Genomic DNA, 18,414 nt, shown 5'->3' on the forward strand with positions numbered 1-18,414 from the left:
AAGTCTTTGATCTGATGATAATATTATTCAGATTTGTTCCGTATTATGTAAGCGTAAGACTAGTCTTAACTCTTTGTGAAATCCACCCCAGAATTACTTAACGTGTTTAACCATTCTTATCCCTAATGAATGTATGCAAAACGTACTTTAAAGTATGTCATGCGGCGGCAACGTGAAAACAATCTGACTTTTCTGAAGGTGTATTCGATGTTTAAAGACCAGGTATCATGGTAGTAGCCAAATAGTTCCAATCCAACTGGGCACTCCAAATGAGCCGATGTAGCAGGAGATCCCAATCCTTATACGGAGAAATTGTATAAATAGAAATTTCGTCAAAGGCGCCCCTTTTTAATCAACTTCCTTCAATGAGCCCATGTTAATTTTCCGTTTGGTAGAAACACACCAAACGCACACACAAGTGTCTATCAGTTGGGCTAGTTTAAACTTGACACTCTTGGACACAGCATTGATGACTGGGTATTATAAAATGTTCCTTTTAAAATTACTAAGTGTGACGAATTCTTGTCACACGATTTACTGGATCCCATACATCACTACATACTAGCATTGGCTAAAAGCAAACAAGTTGAAATGATACTATAAGAGACGGAACCCTTTGCACGTCAGCCTCAAATTGGTGGCATGAAATGTCCCTCTTATAAAAACATTTATTAAGAGCTTATATTTACATTTCCTTTTATATTTAAAAGCTGCTCTAAAACTAATTTGCTGTGTGCTGGTCAACTACGTGTTCAGTGCACTTGTATTGCTAGAGAATATCCGTTATCGTCACACATTATATCAAGAGAAATGTTTATGCGGGCTGGTACCCGTAGGCGTTCAGTCTATAGGCAGCAGCACACTTTGATTGAGCATTTCACTTACATTAGGTTTGTAAATTCGATGATGCAAGACTGGTCTCAGTCTCAGTGCCATGGTCACTGGTTATGGGAGCGTAACATAGTCCGATTCAGAAGCTGGTTTAAAGAGACTGGACAAGTCTATGAATCTGGATCAAAACTTGAGCATCTGGACGCTCGTTCTGAGCGAGATGTTTGGGTGATACAGATTTCCCTTCTCCAGTAATTCGTGTTGCGATACCAGTGACGCTTACAAAATACCCGTCGCCAATCAAAACCATGGCTAAGCTTCATATTTCATATAAAGGGATCAGGGGGTGCCTGTCACAGAGTGAAATTTTCTAAATTACGCCAGATATTATGGTAAAAGGGTAACATAATATAATTTGTGTATGGCCATAGTGCATGCTATAGTACTTTAAAGTTGTTCTTGTAAACAAGTTTTTATGTTGAGTGGGGAAACCACGCCCCAAAATTCCTTACACTTGGTGAGCCATCTTATATACAAAGAAGTAATGTGACTTCAACATGATGACTTTAACATGAGGCTTTGATTGGTTAAGTTACTGGTTATTTTGAACAATGAATATTCATGAGTAGGCTTGGGCGAGCAGGCATAAGTTAAGGGAAATACAAATAAAATTCCTAAAGAATCATTTCTGGTTTGGGAGGGTGTGTCGGCCATCTGGGAATATAATATTTTTCTTCAGAGCTTCATGAGGAGAGGGTGTACAGCCAGCCTGAAAGATTTAATTGCGAGCCTTGTGACAGAGGGCATAGCCAGCTTTTGGAAGTGAGAACTAATGAGAGTTCAACAATAATTTTATTGGACCGTCGCTTGTTAACAAATATTTTATATTTAGCGATTGGTATTCAGCAAAACTCTGAGATAAGCCAGGATTCGCCAGTAATTCCTGAAAGTCAAACTTTGTACTAAGTATTGTTAAATTTGAAGTGGAACATTGCGTTTATTGTACATTTTTTGAGAAATTATTTTATTTATTGTCACTGGAAGAAAGTTGTCCAATCTTTAATAATGCAAAGAGTATGTAGTTCAAGACGGGCGAGTTAGCCAACCGATTTTATAATTATGTTTCTCTATTCTTGTGGTATTAAATCAATGAGCTCGAGTGGCACAAAGGCTCTACGGAATCAATTTAAAATTCTTTATTACGAGCTGACGTGTTGTAAATAGACCGAGTAGTAAGAATTGTGTTTATTATGTATTCATAAATACCTCAGACAGTAAGTTTCGCTATTCCTGTTGGTGGAGAGCGCGTCCAAAAAGGCATTTATGAATGGGAATAAAACAGTAGTGACTAGTTCTTTAACGGCCGTTTAAAAAGTTCTTAAACGGCCGTTTAAAAACTCGTTAAACGGCCGTTTAAAAACTCGGAACTACCCTTTAATTCCCTTATTTGTATACCAGTACCCCCCCCCAAAAAAAAAAAAAAACGAAAAAAAAAAAAACCCGAGAAAAAAAACACACACAGAGCTTTTACACAATGTCACACCTGCCAGCTGTCAATGTTTCAACTTTCAATGAAGCTAACTACGGGCACAAAAAGCGAGGCAGAGGAGGTGTAGTTCTTTGTTCTTGATCTCTTCAAGAGAAAAAAACATTTGTTATCTCTTCTTCCCAAGCACCATATTGAATAATCCTTAAAAGAGGTATATCCTGCACAACATGGCACACTTGTCACTGGTAGCTTCATAAATTATTGTGTGTTCTTTGAATGTGTAGAGTTTCTTCCTCCGGTGTCATTTCCAGAATCGTGTTGAAATGGGGCCGATCTTCACAAAGGGCTAAGATCAATCTGGTTTAAGCAAAGTGCGATGTGACAATACAAATCACTCTGGCAATACTGACAACTCATCTTTAGAACGAGTCCGTACCGTAAAAGTGACTTGAAATCCCGACTGTGTTCAGCCGAATTTGCAAAACACAACGCGAGTATCCTGGTTTTGTCCGAATTCTATAGTATGCCAAGGTACGTTTTGTTTGTATGCAGCTCAACATTTTCCAGACGTTAAACCAATGTTTATATGAGACCTTCTAATTCTACCTCCATGGTTCAGGTCCGTCTGTCCGATCCTGGTATTCGCATGATAAGGGATCGAGGCACATCCATCTTTCGTCAGATTAGCTTGAATGTAAATAGACTACTAGATTCATAGTGAAACACAGGACTATAATGTACCGGGGAAACAGTGGCTAAACTATACTAGTGTCCCATCAAAAGCTGCAACAGGTGTGTTTGGTGGAGGAATACTGTTCTCCCTTTGCACAACAGGGGCTCCAGTCCATTCCCCGTACTCATCCCCGTCCCCATCAACCTCGGTCTCCGAGTCCTCAACCGGGTCGGGAGCCGGAGGTAGAGGGTATAACTCAATAAACATGTCTTTATTTCGTGTTGATTCACTGTCCCCCCTGGATCTCGATCGACCCCTTCCTTGATTTCCCCGCCCTCCGCTGTCTGTGTTGCTTGTGACGTTGGTAGCTGGAGGGCTACTGTCGCTGTTTGACGTACGTTGACGGGATAAAAACCGATCACACGCCTGATAGACGTGGTAGAGAATTAGACTGCCGATGAGAAATCCCGTCACGAACACTGTTGCTATAATTACTGCAAGAACGGGTGTCGTTGGACCTAAAAAAGATGGGAAAACCACAATTAATATTTAAATTACTCTCTTCGATATGAATATGAATTTACTCATAAATGACCTTTCATTATGTCTACAGATGGATAGCGCATGACGTCATTGACTGTCATATTGGATGACAAGCAATGGAAAAGTGCCCACGTGTATGTACACTGATGGGCACGACTCTTAGCCAATTAGAACCTTTCACGCGTGCCCATGTCATTTCATGAAAGATGGCAGCTATTGAAAGGGGTCTATAAGAAACAATTGTCAGATAGATACTGATGAGCAGCCATACATGGAGTCTCTTTGTAAAAACAAATCAAACAGATAGACAAAACAAACCTGTTCTCTTTCGACTTCTGGAGGGAGATGAACCTGGTGAGTTTAGAGGTGTAGATGGTGTGCATCGTACAGCAAGACTCTGAGTAAGGTCACATTGTTTCCCGACAGCAACCTTTAGTTCGTCCTGACGGCACAGGGTCAGGTTTCTCTCCGTACCCTCGCATCTTAGCCCCGACAGCAATGCTCGGGTGTACCGGGGAGGCAGAGTGAAGTTCCCCGCTGGAATGACGCTCTGTGCGGTGAAGAAATCAAGTTGCCGGCAGACGATGATCGCACTGTTCAGGTCGTCGGAGATGTTGCCAGTTCTGCAAACTGTCCACCACCGATAATTGTGGTATAACTCCACCACACCTTCCGATGTTGTGTTACTGCCAGTCAGACGTACTGGGTAAAGACACAAATGCAACAAATCACAATCATATAACGTTCTGAACTTGCGAGAATGTGTGGACAAAATAATATCCAAACCTCAACATTACAAAGAAACGTTTATTTCGAGTGGTATTCAACCCGACATTATAGCTCCTATCTATCTATAGCCATGCAGCCAGGAGCGTCCTATGGAAGTGTAGGCCGAACGTTACTTTCCGTATTGAAACAATTAGGGGCGCAAGCAAGATACTTACAGAATCGGCCTTTTATACAATTGGGGTTATATGCAGTTAATGTAAAAGAAGAATATTTCTTAAAGGCGCAGGCGCGTCATCACAAGGAGATTGTTTTGTTATAGCACCCTCTGCCACTCTTCATTATAAAAGCAGATGTATATCGCGGTTTTTCGTGTTGCTGTCCTCTGATAGAACAACGCCTTCTGCATGCACGGCGTAACATGGACTGCGATGACGACGTGCAAATGGCTTCTTTATACAATACATTACCGGTGTGTCAACGTCAACGAACTGTGCTGTTTCTAGGTGACGTCGCCGTTTGGGGCTCATTTCATGCTCACGTATGACGTCTGCGCGTACGCACCTTACGTGCAAAATGGTAACTTCACGTATGCTAAAAACGTGAGATTTTAAAAACACAATTGTCTGACGTTCACGTTCACGCTCACGCTCACGTATTTGCTTGCGTAACGTGCAGCTAAACCTCCCTTTGTGTAAGCCTGGACGCAGACATGCATATAGTTTTAGTATTTCTGAAAATGTACGAGCTTCAAACGTCAATTGATTGGCGCAAAGGATTTTCGGTGAGATCCTAGCCCAAGCGACCCGACTACCATAATGGCGCGCTGGTTTTTAATATAATTTGGCGTAACAATAATGTAAACCACAGCATAGACCCAGTAACTGGGGTGCTGTACTCCTTTTTTCAAAATTTTGAAATTCTCGTGACCGAGAATGTCAAAAGTTGTGGTCCGAAGACTGAATTGCATTTGAATTTACAACTTTAACGGACATTCAAAGCACACAAAAAGGCAGCTTGATCTTCCTTTGTACCTGTATACTCGGTTTCCAATATGTACTGCGGCATCTTCGGTCAACCTCTTCCTATATTCTATTGCTCTTTATTGTTATCACATTATGTATGAATTCCTTACTTGACTTGGGTAGTTTCATTGAGTGTTGCACGGTTGGTTTGGAGCACCTCACACCAGCATCCTGTGTATGTTTGCAATCGTGTTCTCCTACCGTATGGTGAGAGCAGACCAGTAAGTTATCTTCGGATCCCCTGCAGTTGACTTCATCAAGGAGTATGCCTGGTGGGAAGCAATAACTTGAATAGAAACTCATAGTTTGTATGTTACCAGTGGTGGATTTCAAAAAGAGGTAAGACTAGTCTTACTGTAACTCTGGGACTATTCTCCTAAGTTTGACCATCTTTGTAAAAACCGACCACAGACAAAGTATTTTTCTTCTGAAAACCAAGATGACAAAAATATCACTTTGAAACAACGTTGGCTGAGTGCAAACTGCAATTGAAAATATTCCTACAGAGCAAGTATAGCTTCATGAAACAACATATTTGCTGACATGGTGTACTTTATCTTGATTCAAAGAGGGTAAACATACGGTACCAGTGTCATTAGATTGTTGTATTTATTTAACCGTGACTTATTTAGTTCAGTTTTATCGCCAAAAGCCATGAGGTTATAACTGGTTTACTTGGTGTTCAACAACAAATTATGTTACATTACTGAGTCAGTGGTTTTTTACTTCGTTTGTTTACATGGTAACATCGAGTAAGTATACTTAATAAACAATATCTCAAAATACGAAATTGGTTTTCCTTTAGTGATGCGTCTTACAAGTCGCCTACCCATTTCTTCTCGTCCTTTGCCGAAGTAAGCACCGAGGACAGCGGACTCAGCTGCCGGGAAGCCGAGCTGTTTGCAGGCAACCTCGGCAGCACTGATATCCCAGTTGTCATCGCAGATTGTCCACCAGCGATTGTCATGGTACAGCTCCACCCTGCCTTCTTGTAAAGATTCCCCTCCAATCAAACGGATATCTGGACCTAAAACCATGGATGGAAGAACGATCATAAATAATACTCTATAAGAGGGCGTACTTTGGGCAAACTTTCCTAGTAATGACGACTAGCTAATATCCATACAAACAATATTTGCCGTATTCATCATGAGTAAGTTCAAATTCTTAAAGATGGTTCGTGCAACAGGGAAGAAGAATATAATTTGGTTTGGGGCCATACATGTGTATTAACTTAGTACTTTCCCATGTTGTTCAAACAAAAATCAATAGGAAATAATTTTATTATCGTTTTTACCTTCAATGATGAGTAAGTCTGTGGAACATCTGACTCCTACAGCAACCTGAGTCTGACAAGTGGCTTTCCCAATCCCACCGTTCAGACACTCAGCCAAGTTGTCTTCTGTCCCTAGACAGTCGACGTCTTCCAGAAGGAACCCCATCTCACCGGTTCGTCTGCCCTTGTAGAACGTCTGCAGAGTCGAGTCAACCTCAGCCCCAGGAAAGCCGAGCTGTCTGCATATCACCTGGGCGTCGGTGTAATCCCAACCCTCGTTGCAAACGAGCCACCACTGGCCGCCGTGCTGCAGCTCCACTCGACCCTCATAGGGATGGCTGGAGTCGCTGCCTCCTAAACGGGCTTCGAAGGCTGTAGAAGTTAAAAAAGTTGTAATGAATTTACTGAGAAAAACGGACTTGAGAAAAAACAAAGTAAGCAGGTAGTGAGCTAATTAAACAGATATGACGTCATAATCTTAGTTGGTCTTAGTTTTGGCAGCCTATGTGTGTACAGCGTAGCATATGCCTACCATCAATTCTTTATGTAATTGTTGTAAGCACAAAAATGCCAGCGTAGCAGAAAGTGAATACATGTATGTTAGTGCAAAGAGTCAATAAATAGATGCAACATCAGTATAAAAAAAATATACCTGAATGACGATCAATAGTGGGAGTAAGACCTTTGAAAACATGGGTGGCAGCAGACCATGCTATAGCCATGGCTGTTGGAAGGGTACACGCTCACAATTAACTACGTAAACAATGGAGTTTTACCTGGTATATATACTGCCACCCAGCGTTGGCCAGTCCCATAGGACTGAAACTCGTCCTATCCATACTCACTTGGTTTTATTCTCTTTCCGTCACACACCACGCCTGCGTCATGATCCTGGCTGCAATACTGCCGTCCAAATCCAGCGTGCCTACAGTCAACTACAATCCCCTCTTCCCCAGTGCATTGGAGATCCCCCATCAGATAGTTCAATCTGCAGTTGGTATCTTCAGCATCGACGCCACTAAGACCCCTCTCGCAGATGGCATATTTGGTGTCATCGTTAGATAGTTTGTAAGGCACCAGAGCTAAAGGATACCCGATCTGATGGCAGACTACAGTAGCGTCAGGCATATCCCAGTCATCAGCGCATACCTTCCACCACATGCCTTCATAGTACACCTCAACACGGCCTTCGTTTTCCTTGGACTTCCCACTTAGGCGTAATCGTTCACCTTTTAGTTTAAAAATGATACACTCATTAATGTAGCTCTCGTCAAGCAACGTTCATACATAATAGATGTTAAATTTTCAACGGGGATAAAGAATATTAATTTTGGTTTTTACCCATACACCGATGTGTGTTAGCACTGTATACTCAATACTTTCCCGAGTCCTGTGAAAAAATATCACAGGCATGTTACTCGGGTGGGATTCGAACCCACGACCCTTGCAATTCTAGAGCAGTGTCTTACCAACTAGACTACCGAGGTTGCCCGGCAGCTAGAGGCAGTTCGAATCCTATGTTTTGGCAGCGGGTACCGCAACGATCCCACCCGAGTAACATGCCTGTGATATTTTTTCACAGGACTCGGGAAAGTACTGAGTATACAGTGCTAACACACATCGGTGTATGGGTAAAAACCAAAATTAATATTCTTTATCCCCGATGCAAATTTAACATCTATTATATCGTTGCGGTACCCGCTGCCAAAACATAGGATTCGAACTGCCTCTAGCTGCCGGGCAACCTCGGTAGTCTTGTTGGTAAGACACTGCTCTAGAATTGCAAGGGTCGTGGGTTCGAATCCCACCCGAGTAACATGCCTGTGATATTTGTTCACAGGACTCGGGAAAGTACTGAGTATACAGTGCTAACACACATCGGTGTATGGGTAAAAACCAAAAATTAATAACGTTCATACAATAATTCACTTCGACCGCCCGCTTCACCCAAGTTTCTAACCACACAAACAAAGTACGATGGAATATACCTTTATTACGCAGACACCATCTTTGTTGAGAACCCTGTGTAAAATGTTAACAATGAATACTGATTCAAATCTATGCCATAGTAGCACAAGACTATTTATTTGCCATTCATAAATACCTGGGACAGTTTCTCCATTTTGACTGGTTGAGAGGACATCACGTGGGGTGTTTAAACGGACGATATACGCCTCTCTTTATATTTATGCACGACGTCATAATTCTTACCCAAAATGAGGCTATGGACGCACGTCCGCCACCACTTGCAGTCGCTGCGCCCATCGCCTCGTTTTGGGGTTAGCATTGTGACGTACCTCATGCATTAAGAGTGGCGTAGCCATGAAAAACCCACTTTGGGAATAGCTAGGTGGCAGCAGACTTGTCTCATTTGTTCTCGGACGTGCTAATTAAGAATTCTAACCAAAAACAATTGTGTCTGCCGCCGCAGTGCGCTCCATTCAGTCACCGCAGTCTCCATTTCAGAAGATAAATTCGAGTCATATCACACAATTCATGAACTCGATCATGCTCTTTTAAAAAGTAAATGTAAAATAGTACATACCAGCGGGTATAGATGGTTTCTGACTGCACTCTACGTGGGCAACCGTAATAACCTCACCTCGACCACACCCAACTATCCGACTCTCTACGTGATCACATTCAAGGAGGTGATCCTCGTGTCCTGTGCACCGGAATCCGGACCAACCCCGTACTTGCTGGAGCACCATTTGGAGTTGATGGGCGCGGTTTGTCATTACAAGTTGTGCTTCGGCGACACCCCGTCTCTCTTCAATTGAGCTGGCACTTTTGGCGAACTTGTAACCGCGCTGCTTGCAGACTACCAATGCGTCTGCAATGTCCCAACCATCACCACAGACGGGAAACCAGTGTTCGTCTTGGAGAATCTGAACAATACCTTCGCTAGGGTTGGATCCTCCGTCAAGCCTGATGCGGTATGGAGCTTCTGATACGTACAAAAACAAGAAGGGAAGAAGTTTGTTTTAAATTCCAAACGGTGCAAGTTTCTCTTAGTACGCATAGTATGAAGAAGAAAACAACTTTATTTTACTTTTTTTGTCAAAACTTCAACACGGCGATTTACAAAAAGGCAGTGTGAAAGTTGTTGTTTTGATTTAAATAAAAACAATACTTTAATTCATCTAGGTGTGTTACCTTTTTGGCGGTTTTGGCAGAGTACCCGTGCCTCATGCTTTACTCCTCCGCAGTCCACGTCACCAACTCCGCCGTACTGGCACCCTGCAATCGTCGTCTCGTTCCCCATGCATTTCACGGTCGCGAAACTCCGTTTCCCTTTCTCTAGAGCTCCGGAGATCTTAGCCCAGGGCTGCGACGCACGGGGGAATCCTAGCTCGCGACATACTACGTTTGCTCCTCTAATGTTCCATGTGTCTCCGACATCGCAGACTGTGTGCCATATACTGTTAAGAAGTATCTCCAGACGGCCCGCGTTAGGAGTAGATCCCCCGGTAAGACGAACGGAGTAGTCTGTAAAGTGTGGGTATACGATGTGAGGTTTAGGTAAGGCTTAAAATTGTTTGCTTGAACGAGACTTAAATTTCAGCGTGCATTTTTATTACTGAATGCCCCTTTAAATTGACCGCCCTTCTTGGACTACTCTTGGTGGCGCACTATATTATCATAAACAAATAAGGGTATGGTAAACCAACCAAAGTTCTTACCATAAGAAACTGTCCGATTGTCGCACCTCACTCCTGCATCTTGCCTGTGCTGGCAATCATGCTGGTACAATCTTTCCGCTCGGCAGTCCAGCAAGTTATCCTCGTCCCCGACACATTCAACCTCGTCCAGCAAGATAGGTCCAGAGCCGGGCCCAAAGTGCGCCACGCTGACTAACGCCGAGGTAGCGTGGGTGAAGCCTAACTGACGACATACCACGTTGGCGTCTGCCATATCCCAACGGTCAGCACAAACGGTCGCCCATGCCCCGTCCAAAAAGATCTCGACTCGGCCTTCAAAGTCACTTCTGCCACTCGCAAGTCGAACTTTGCCTTCTGATAAAAACAAGTATAAACATAAGCTAAGACCTCAGAACGACAACAGAAAATAATTTATCACCCATTGCGTCACAGAAAAAAACAGACGCAAAGAGATACATACAACATAAAACAGAGACAACGGAAGAATACATCAAATTCAATCACAAATAACACAATGGAAAGGCCAATAAGAACAGCATCTAAAGGTTTGAATGATTTGACATTTATACTAAACACCAAACATACGCTTCCCAGAAGATTGTTAAGTTCTCATACATACCTATCTCATTTGATCTACGTGGCATATTTCCATTGCAATCCACTGTGGCATGTCCATTGCGTGTAGCACACACCTGGGGCCCAAGACCGCTGTGCGGACAAAATGCCAAGTTCGTCTCATTACCATGGCAACGCATCTTGTTGAGCAGCACGCCGATGTCCCCCCGGGCATCTATTGATCTACCAGGTGAGGCGGCCGTCAGGACTGGGGACATGGTCTTAGATGGGTGCCGATAGCCGAGTTGTCGGCAGGCAACCAAGGCATCGTCAGGGTCCCAGCCCTGATCGCAGACACGCCACCACTGCCCGTCATGAAATACTTCTACGAACCCAGAGCTGCTATCGGAAAGACGCATTAAGTTACCTGTTATAGGAGCAAAAAACATCGACCAACGTGTCAAATAAGAGGCGTTTAAGAATTCTGACAAGACACGTTTTTCGATTGCAGATTGCCGACCGTTTTTCCCCTTTCTATAAACCAAATTCGAAAGAATTGTCCACCAGAAATTGAAAACTGTAAACAGAAAGGGAGGTTTAAATATAACCAGTAAGAACGAGTAACATTGGATAGCATTGATTACTTGCCCACTTAAAAAGACAGTTCCAAAAACAAAATTTACAAAATTTCATTAAAACATCTCGTCACTGCCAAAGATAAAATCGATCACAATAAAACAAAGGTGGTACTTTGAGGAAGGAACCAGTGATAGTTTTTCCAAACTAATTAAATAAAGGACGGACTGCTTACCTGCTGGCTCTGCCGTAGGGTCCAAGCTACACACGACGCCAGCGTCATGTCCATGTTGGCAATTAGTTGCCTCCATACCACTTCTTGCACAATCCAATAAATGCCTCTCGTGTCCCGTGCAGCCTACCCGGCTGAATAGAACAGCACCCGTACCTTCCCCGAAGTGGGCACCCCCGGGTGCTGCTGTTGCATAGTGATAACCGAGCTCTTTGCACACGATCCTGGCGTCTTTCAAATCCCAATCCTCGTCGCATATCGTTCCCCAGTTGCCATCGATATTTACCTCTACCCGACCCATATTAGGTTGAGTATCCCCGGTGAGACGTAACCGATCCCGGGGAGACCCTGTCAAAATTAAATAATTTTTTTTCAGAAATCGAATCAAAGTTTAATTTCTAAATGTATCCACTTCTACCGCGACGCGTATCATTTTCGTTATTGGCAGCAACCACTGCCTTGAGGGGAAACCGTCCAGGGCCGTTGCAGGCAACACAAGACAAATATTGTCAAGTTTCCTTATTGTATTAGCACCGATTATTCACCCCCCCCCCCCCACACCCCACCCCCTCAGTCTAGACCCTGATCGGTTTCCCGTCGAAATGTACTTTTAGATAATTGGAAGCGAGGTAGAAATATAAATGTACAGCCTTAAAATTTACCAAATAGGAATGAAATAATATGTTAAACCTTTTTTCGCTTAAATGACGAAGAACATTTCCTCCGGTTTTAATGCAGGCCTCTAAAATCTTGCGAGAGTGGAGTATATTTCCATTAAGGCAAGTATGTGATCACAATGCATTCCGTGTCATATCGTGCCTGCCCTGTTGACCCTCGTACCAATCAACAAGAGTGGGCATAAGACGCGCGGCAGTTTGTCTAATAAAATAAGAGGTGCACATTGGCACAACCAACGGAGCAGGGTTTGCAAAATCAAACTAATGCTGCGTCTATTTTTGTTAAAACAGAAGAGTTGCCGATGCAGTAATATTGTGTTTTTCTCTTGAACGGTGCCACCTACCTTGGCCCAAGGTAGATTAAGTATTGTTGTTATAAATATTCTTCCTGTGTGGACAAAAACACGATCACCTTTTGACGTGAAATTTCCATGGATCTACATTTATATAGGATTGAAACATTCGAATGGTTTTACAAACCAAATGTATCCATTGCCTTTAAAACCACAAATCCTTAAAGGTAATTTTATCGACAACTGTTGCTTCCCTTTCACTCGTTCGTCATCAATCGCTATTACTAACGAACCAATTGTTTCAAACACAACTTACATTGAATTTAGATGCACCTTTAATGATATGCAGTTCCGTTTAAAGTAGCGACTGCTGTTAAAACGAAGACCAATGATTGTGTTTGTTACCACAAAATGCTGCAACTTGGGTTGCAACGTCACATTAATAGATATTTTGGTCTGAGCAGAGAAAACATGACTAGATGGGGAGTTTAACTTTGTCTGTTGTTCAACCCAAAAATATTTAGAATCTACCGAGTAAATTTCCCTTTTGGTTTATTATGATATAAATTAATATGTGTACACTTTGCACAAGTGTTGCCGATTTAATTCTTCTAAAGACCTATATGGGTAAAAAAAAAAAACCCAGATATGAATCCCATTTTCCCTGGAAGAATTTACACGGAATTCCAGATTCAGCTACCCCTGTTATTCAATTATAAACCATGCGGAACTGGTTCAACTGAGATTACTGACACCATTCACCTTTAAAGTCCAAATTCTTCCATCCTATATCGCTCAATATTTGCTCCCTTGTCTACCCGTTATTTTATTTCAAAGCAGGACTATTGAACTCGACAACCCGTTACAATTGGAGTATCTCTCCACTACCACGCTTCGACGAATCCCGGCCATCAAATCCTGCGTGTGCATCTTTATTTATTCGCAAATTGTGTGGATCAGAAATCCAATTATAAGCAACAGCAGTCAAATCTTATCCTGTTCTTGGGATCCGGTCAATGAGTGGAAAAAATACAATCAAAATGCATTGCCGGAGGGCGTTTTACAGCGCGTGCTGTGCTTACCCAATCGAATAAAACGCTTTAATTTAAACCTTTACCAAAATGTATCAGATCAAATTATGTTTGTGTGAGGTCTTTGTTTTTGTTTTAGCCGCTGCGTTTTGTTTGAGGAAAAAATTGGAATGAAGTGCAATAAAATAGGGTAAATAACTTGCAATGGTATATGGGAATAGGGATGCATTGGAGATTTCTAAATTGCTTTTTCAGGGTCATGTTTCAAAATAGTGTGACATGTTTAATATGTTCTGCATAAATGAGGGGAAATTGTGGTGACAACATTGGCACAGTACGTTTAATAAGATTATAAACCTCAACGCAGATTATGCACATTTAAAACCAATTTTAAGATTCACAATAAATTAAATCATGTTTTAAATGAATGAACACTGACAAATATAAATTAGGAATAAATGACTAGGGGCCTATAGTATAGAGAACCGAGGGATTTTAAAAACTGAAGAAATACATAACCATTTTGTTTTTACCGTTTCGCTCGTTAGTCACACATGTCACAGATACGGGGTTTGGACACCTCAAACCCCGAAGAGCACCAACTTTACACTGGGCAATCCTGTTCTCAGCTCCAGTGCAAGATACCAATTGAACAGCCTGCTGTGAATCATCGTCCCCGTTGACGTATAGCAGAGTTTTACCCCAGTCTGCGATGACACTTGGGTAGCCTAGTTCCCGGCATGCCACTCCAGCTTTGATCATATCCCATGATTCATCACAGATGACATTCCATGTCCTGTTGTGATAGAGTTGTACTTCACCCTGGTTGGGAGTGATACCCCCAACGAGGCGGATTGGATTATCTGGTAACATCAAGATATAGAAGAAATATTAGTTTTATTTGAACAGTGGTGTGGGTCTGTTATGGGTTGTTGGGTATGTGACTCCCATGTGTGACAAGTATCATACAGTTCTATACATTGAGGTCGAAACCAGATCAAGCGACCTACTTGGAGCGACCGACTGTAATGCATGCTACGGGATCACTTTGGTAGCAAATGAGTTATTGCTCATACAGTATCTTACGATCCCAAAGATTGTGTGAACATTGAAATGTGAATGCATTTTCTACACGGAGATTGTCTGGAACTGATTGCCTGTAAATTGCCTCATTTGACGTGGGCCTTTGCCTTGTATGCTACGTCTATGACCTTAGGCAACAGCGACTGTCAGCACCCTGCTGAATTCACCAAGGAACCCTAAAATCACGACACCGAAATCAAACACTTTCGACTCCTTCTTTAGTTATTATTATTTACATTATATTTACAATCAAGCATCAACTTCACATAGAAATAATATGCAACTCCAATTCCACTTAAATTCACTTAGCATCAATATGCAACTCCACCTTCTACTTAGCAATAATATGCAACTCCAAATTCCACTTAAATTCACAATAGCATCAATATGCAATCTCAACTTCTACTTAGCAATAATATGCAACTCCAATTCCACTTAAATTCACTTAGCATCAATATGCAACCTCAACTTCTACTTAGCAATAATATGCAACTCCAATTCCACTTAAATTCACTTAGCATCAATATGCAATCTCAACTTCTACTTAGCAATAATATGCATCTCCAAATATTGTTCTCTAGGCATAAAAGCCAGTCTTCCCTTTCTCCAACAAATACCTCCTCGATGCAACCTCCCTGATACATCAGTCCAGCCCTGACGCGACTTCCCTGTCCGGCCCGACGTTTCGTCTACTGATGAACGCACGTTAACTGGGGCAACCTCGCCCATTCCCTGGCCCTCTTGGCGCATACTCTTGGCGCATACTCTCGGCACATACTCTTGGCCATTTAAACAATAGAGTTTGTAATAACAAATAACACATAATAATGTGATTGACTATGGCCCTTCTGAACAAACTTTGAACTAAAAAACATTTTGGATAACAGCGCTTTTCTGTTACAACTTTCTCAAATGTCTCCAGCAAATACAATACTATTTCTTGTAACTAAAGCCAGATTACTCAATTCTAAATCAATATTGATTTGTCAACACAGTTATTGTTTCTTCACACAAAATGCATTGAAAATATAGACTTCGTTTTGGTTGCACTTCTTCACACAAAATGCACTGAAAATATAGACTTCGTTTTGGTTGAACTTCTTCAAACAAAATGCACTGAAAATATAGCAGTTATAAACAATAAATAAATAGTTGGTTTAACATACAGTCAATCCTGGGTGTTTCCGCCTTCCAAATATCTGGATTCAGTGTTAACTATGGTGATAAATTTCACCCTGCTCTGGTTTACTTTTTGAAGCTCACGGTTTGAGCCAAGTATAGAGTGCCGACACACTCTATCCACGATGTTGCTGGCTCATCACAATGTCAGGTGAAAGAGCAGAGTGGCTGGGCAGTGTGTCCTTCTTACTGCTCTTACTGGAACTCTCTGGCCAACATCCTAAACTTGGAATGTCCCCCTGACTAAAACTACTTGGCCTAATCACCTTGAATAAATTATATACTTCACTGACCCAGTGTTACATAACCTGAAACCTCTATACCTGAAACCCCATGCTAAAAAGAACAAGGGAATGTCTAAACCTCTACACTCCAGTGAACCTAATCAATGACAACCTCACAGGAACTTTTAACAATAGCCTGAACTTAAAGGTACATTGCTATATACAAATATATACAAGAAAAAGTCAGAAATTTTGTGACAGCGACAACGTTGAAGAAAGGGACTCTTCAGCAATCTGGGCAGATAGCCACACACCACCAAAGCCATCTAAGTCAAGCAACACTTTCATCACGGGGTTTCAACACAGGCGGACGTTGTCTGAAAGCCGGAGCCTATCAGCCGTGGTTTCGAAAACGGCAATAGTATACAGACCTTGTCTAGTACGCCACCTAGTAAACCAATAATCAGAAAATTTGATTCGCTGAAAATAAGACTCAAAAAGAGAAAAAGCAAGCAACAATTGAAGAAAGTGTCAAACAGTTAAGTCATAAAATAATCCGAATTCCTAGAGTTTTGGAAGTTTAATATTACCCTTTTGTGATGAGATGTTACTGCATCGAACGCCAGCTGTTTTAAATTTCCCGCAGGACAAGGCAGATATTTTACGATGCGAACACTCTGTAAATTCCGACTCCATTCCGAGGCAAGATAAAATAATCCGGAAGTCTTCAACCGCCTCATTTGGCTCTTCCCCAAAGTGGGCACCCCTCCACGCCATGGACGAGTACCCGAAACCCAGCTGTCTACAGATGACGTCAGCATCGGGGATTCCCCACTCTATGTCACACACTGCCCTCCATCGACCCTCTGAGTGGACCAGCACCCGTCCCTCCATAGGGTTGAGGCCCCCTGTGAGACGAACTTGGATCTTCTCCGTAAAACCGGGTGTTTCTGTTGAGAAAATGGGGTTCATTTTTATTTTAAAAATAATGTATATACGCTTCCATTAAAAACAAAAACCTTGAAAGAAAGTGCAAACGCTGTTAACATCAATAATTCAAAACACGATCACTCATTGTCAAATTAATTAATTATGAATGTCGACACTGGATTAGGGATGACTGAAATTGTTAGGAGCAAAACAAAAGACATCATGGAAGCTTATTCTGCTGAGACTGAACAATGGAGGGTGATAATGTAATATTTGTAATGTGAGTTCACCCTATAAAAGCATCTAGTCTAATTGCACAAACGGTTTACCAAACAATATTTTTTTGATAAGTTATTGAAAATAGAGTTGCAATCCCTTTCTGACTGCTTAAATTTCCCAAGGTATTTAATGCTCGCCACACATAACGACAATATTTATAAAATTAATTATAGTAATGGCAATACAAATTTACAAACCTACAGCAGTTTTCGATAGTATAAAGCATTTTGAGAAACATTTCACTTCGAGGTAGTGTCATGTACAAAGATATAAGTATTCATGTCACATATTTTGAAACTGAGAAGCGTTGTGTATCTCTATGGGAACTATTCTTCCAGTATGGGCATACTACTCGCTCGTGAATTTCGGCGATATCTAAAAAATCGCGACCAATGATGTTACCACTTAGTTTTATTGTATCAACATTTATATCGGATTAAAAAAGAAAAACACCATTCCAACCTAATGTATACTTTGCCTTAGATACAACCTTTGGCGTACATTGTAAACTGAACGTAAGATAATATGAATGAAATGACAAACAGATATTAAAATACCTTCTGAATCGAGAATAAAGACAAAGGAGCTCACGACTGCGTCGTAATTCATTCAAATAGAACATAAGACTGACAAGGTCAAATAGTCCGAAATAAAACCCAATAAAGTTCACCTCGTTACCTCCTTAGCGCGTTAAATATAGTGCATTTCAAATCAATGGTACCTTTGAAAATACGATGTTAGGGGCCGGCTGTCTCGATATAAGCAACACGATTTGCAGAGAATGGTAAAAAGGGGAGGTCATATGAAGAGGAAGTCTCTGTCACGAGAGCTAGGCCAAGAAACAGAGTGTGAAATCTTGGAGGCACCCAGCACCTTCAAAGTGCACTTAAGCTAGGGACATGACAAGTTGAAGAGTGGGACAGTATAACGGGTTGAAAGAGTGCGCACTACAGAATACACCGGACCGAGACTGTGGGACTATGCGTACATGACTGACTGAAGCTTTCGCGCCACTGAGCATGCGACCAATCTTAAACAGATCGGAAGTACAGATACGATAAGGCAAATTGAGTTTGTGAAAAGTTCAGATTTGCACTTGTCAGCGCCTGATCATGTCAATTGTAATGAGT

General features: G+C 41.8%; 1 protein-coding gene across 1 annotated transcript in view; it reads right to left on the minus strand.

Annotated features, from left to right (window-relative positions):
* Positions 1-2,302: 2,302 nt before the first annotated feature.
* The window catches only part of LOC117289110 (scavenger receptor cysteine-rich domain superfamily protein-like), a 40,584-nt gene continuing 24,472 nt past the window's right edge, over positions 2,303-18,414 (minus strand). The window contains exons 2-14 of the mRNA XM_033770079.1: positions 16,666-17,025; positions 14,123-14,452; positions 11,592-11,936; positions 10,845-11,207; positions 10,247-10,579; positions 9,720-10,052; positions 9,109-9,510; positions 7,409-7,792; positions 6,585-6,935; positions 6,117-6,314; positions 5,398-5,556; positions 3,855-4,238; positions 2,303-3,511 (exon numbers count right to left, since the gene is read on the minus strand). Coding sequence (XP_033625970.1) covers positions 3,081-3,511; positions 3,855-4,238; positions 5,398-5,556; positions 6,117-6,314; positions 6,585-6,935; positions 7,409-7,792; positions 9,109-9,510; positions 9,720-10,052; positions 10,247-10,579; positions 10,845-11,207; positions 11,592-11,936; positions 14,123-14,452; positions 16,666-17,025 — 4,373 coding nt within the window. The 3' untranslated portion in view covers positions 2,303-3,080. The remainder of the gene's footprint in view (positions 3,512-3,854; positions 4,239-5,397; positions 5,557-6,116; positions 6,315-6,584; positions 6,936-7,408; positions 7,793-9,108; positions 9,511-9,719; positions 10,053-10,246; positions 10,580-10,844; positions 11,208-11,591; positions 11,937-14,122; positions 14,453-16,665; positions 17,026-18,414) is intronic.

The sequence above is a fragment of the Asterias rubens genome, chromosome 4, assembly GCF_902459465.1.
Source record: "Asterias rubens chromosome 4, eAstRub1.3, whole genome shotgun sequence".
In the NCBI taxonomy this organism is placed as follows: Eukaryota; Metazoa; Echinodermata; class Asteroidea; order Forcipulatida; family Asteriidae; genus Asterias; species Asterias rubens.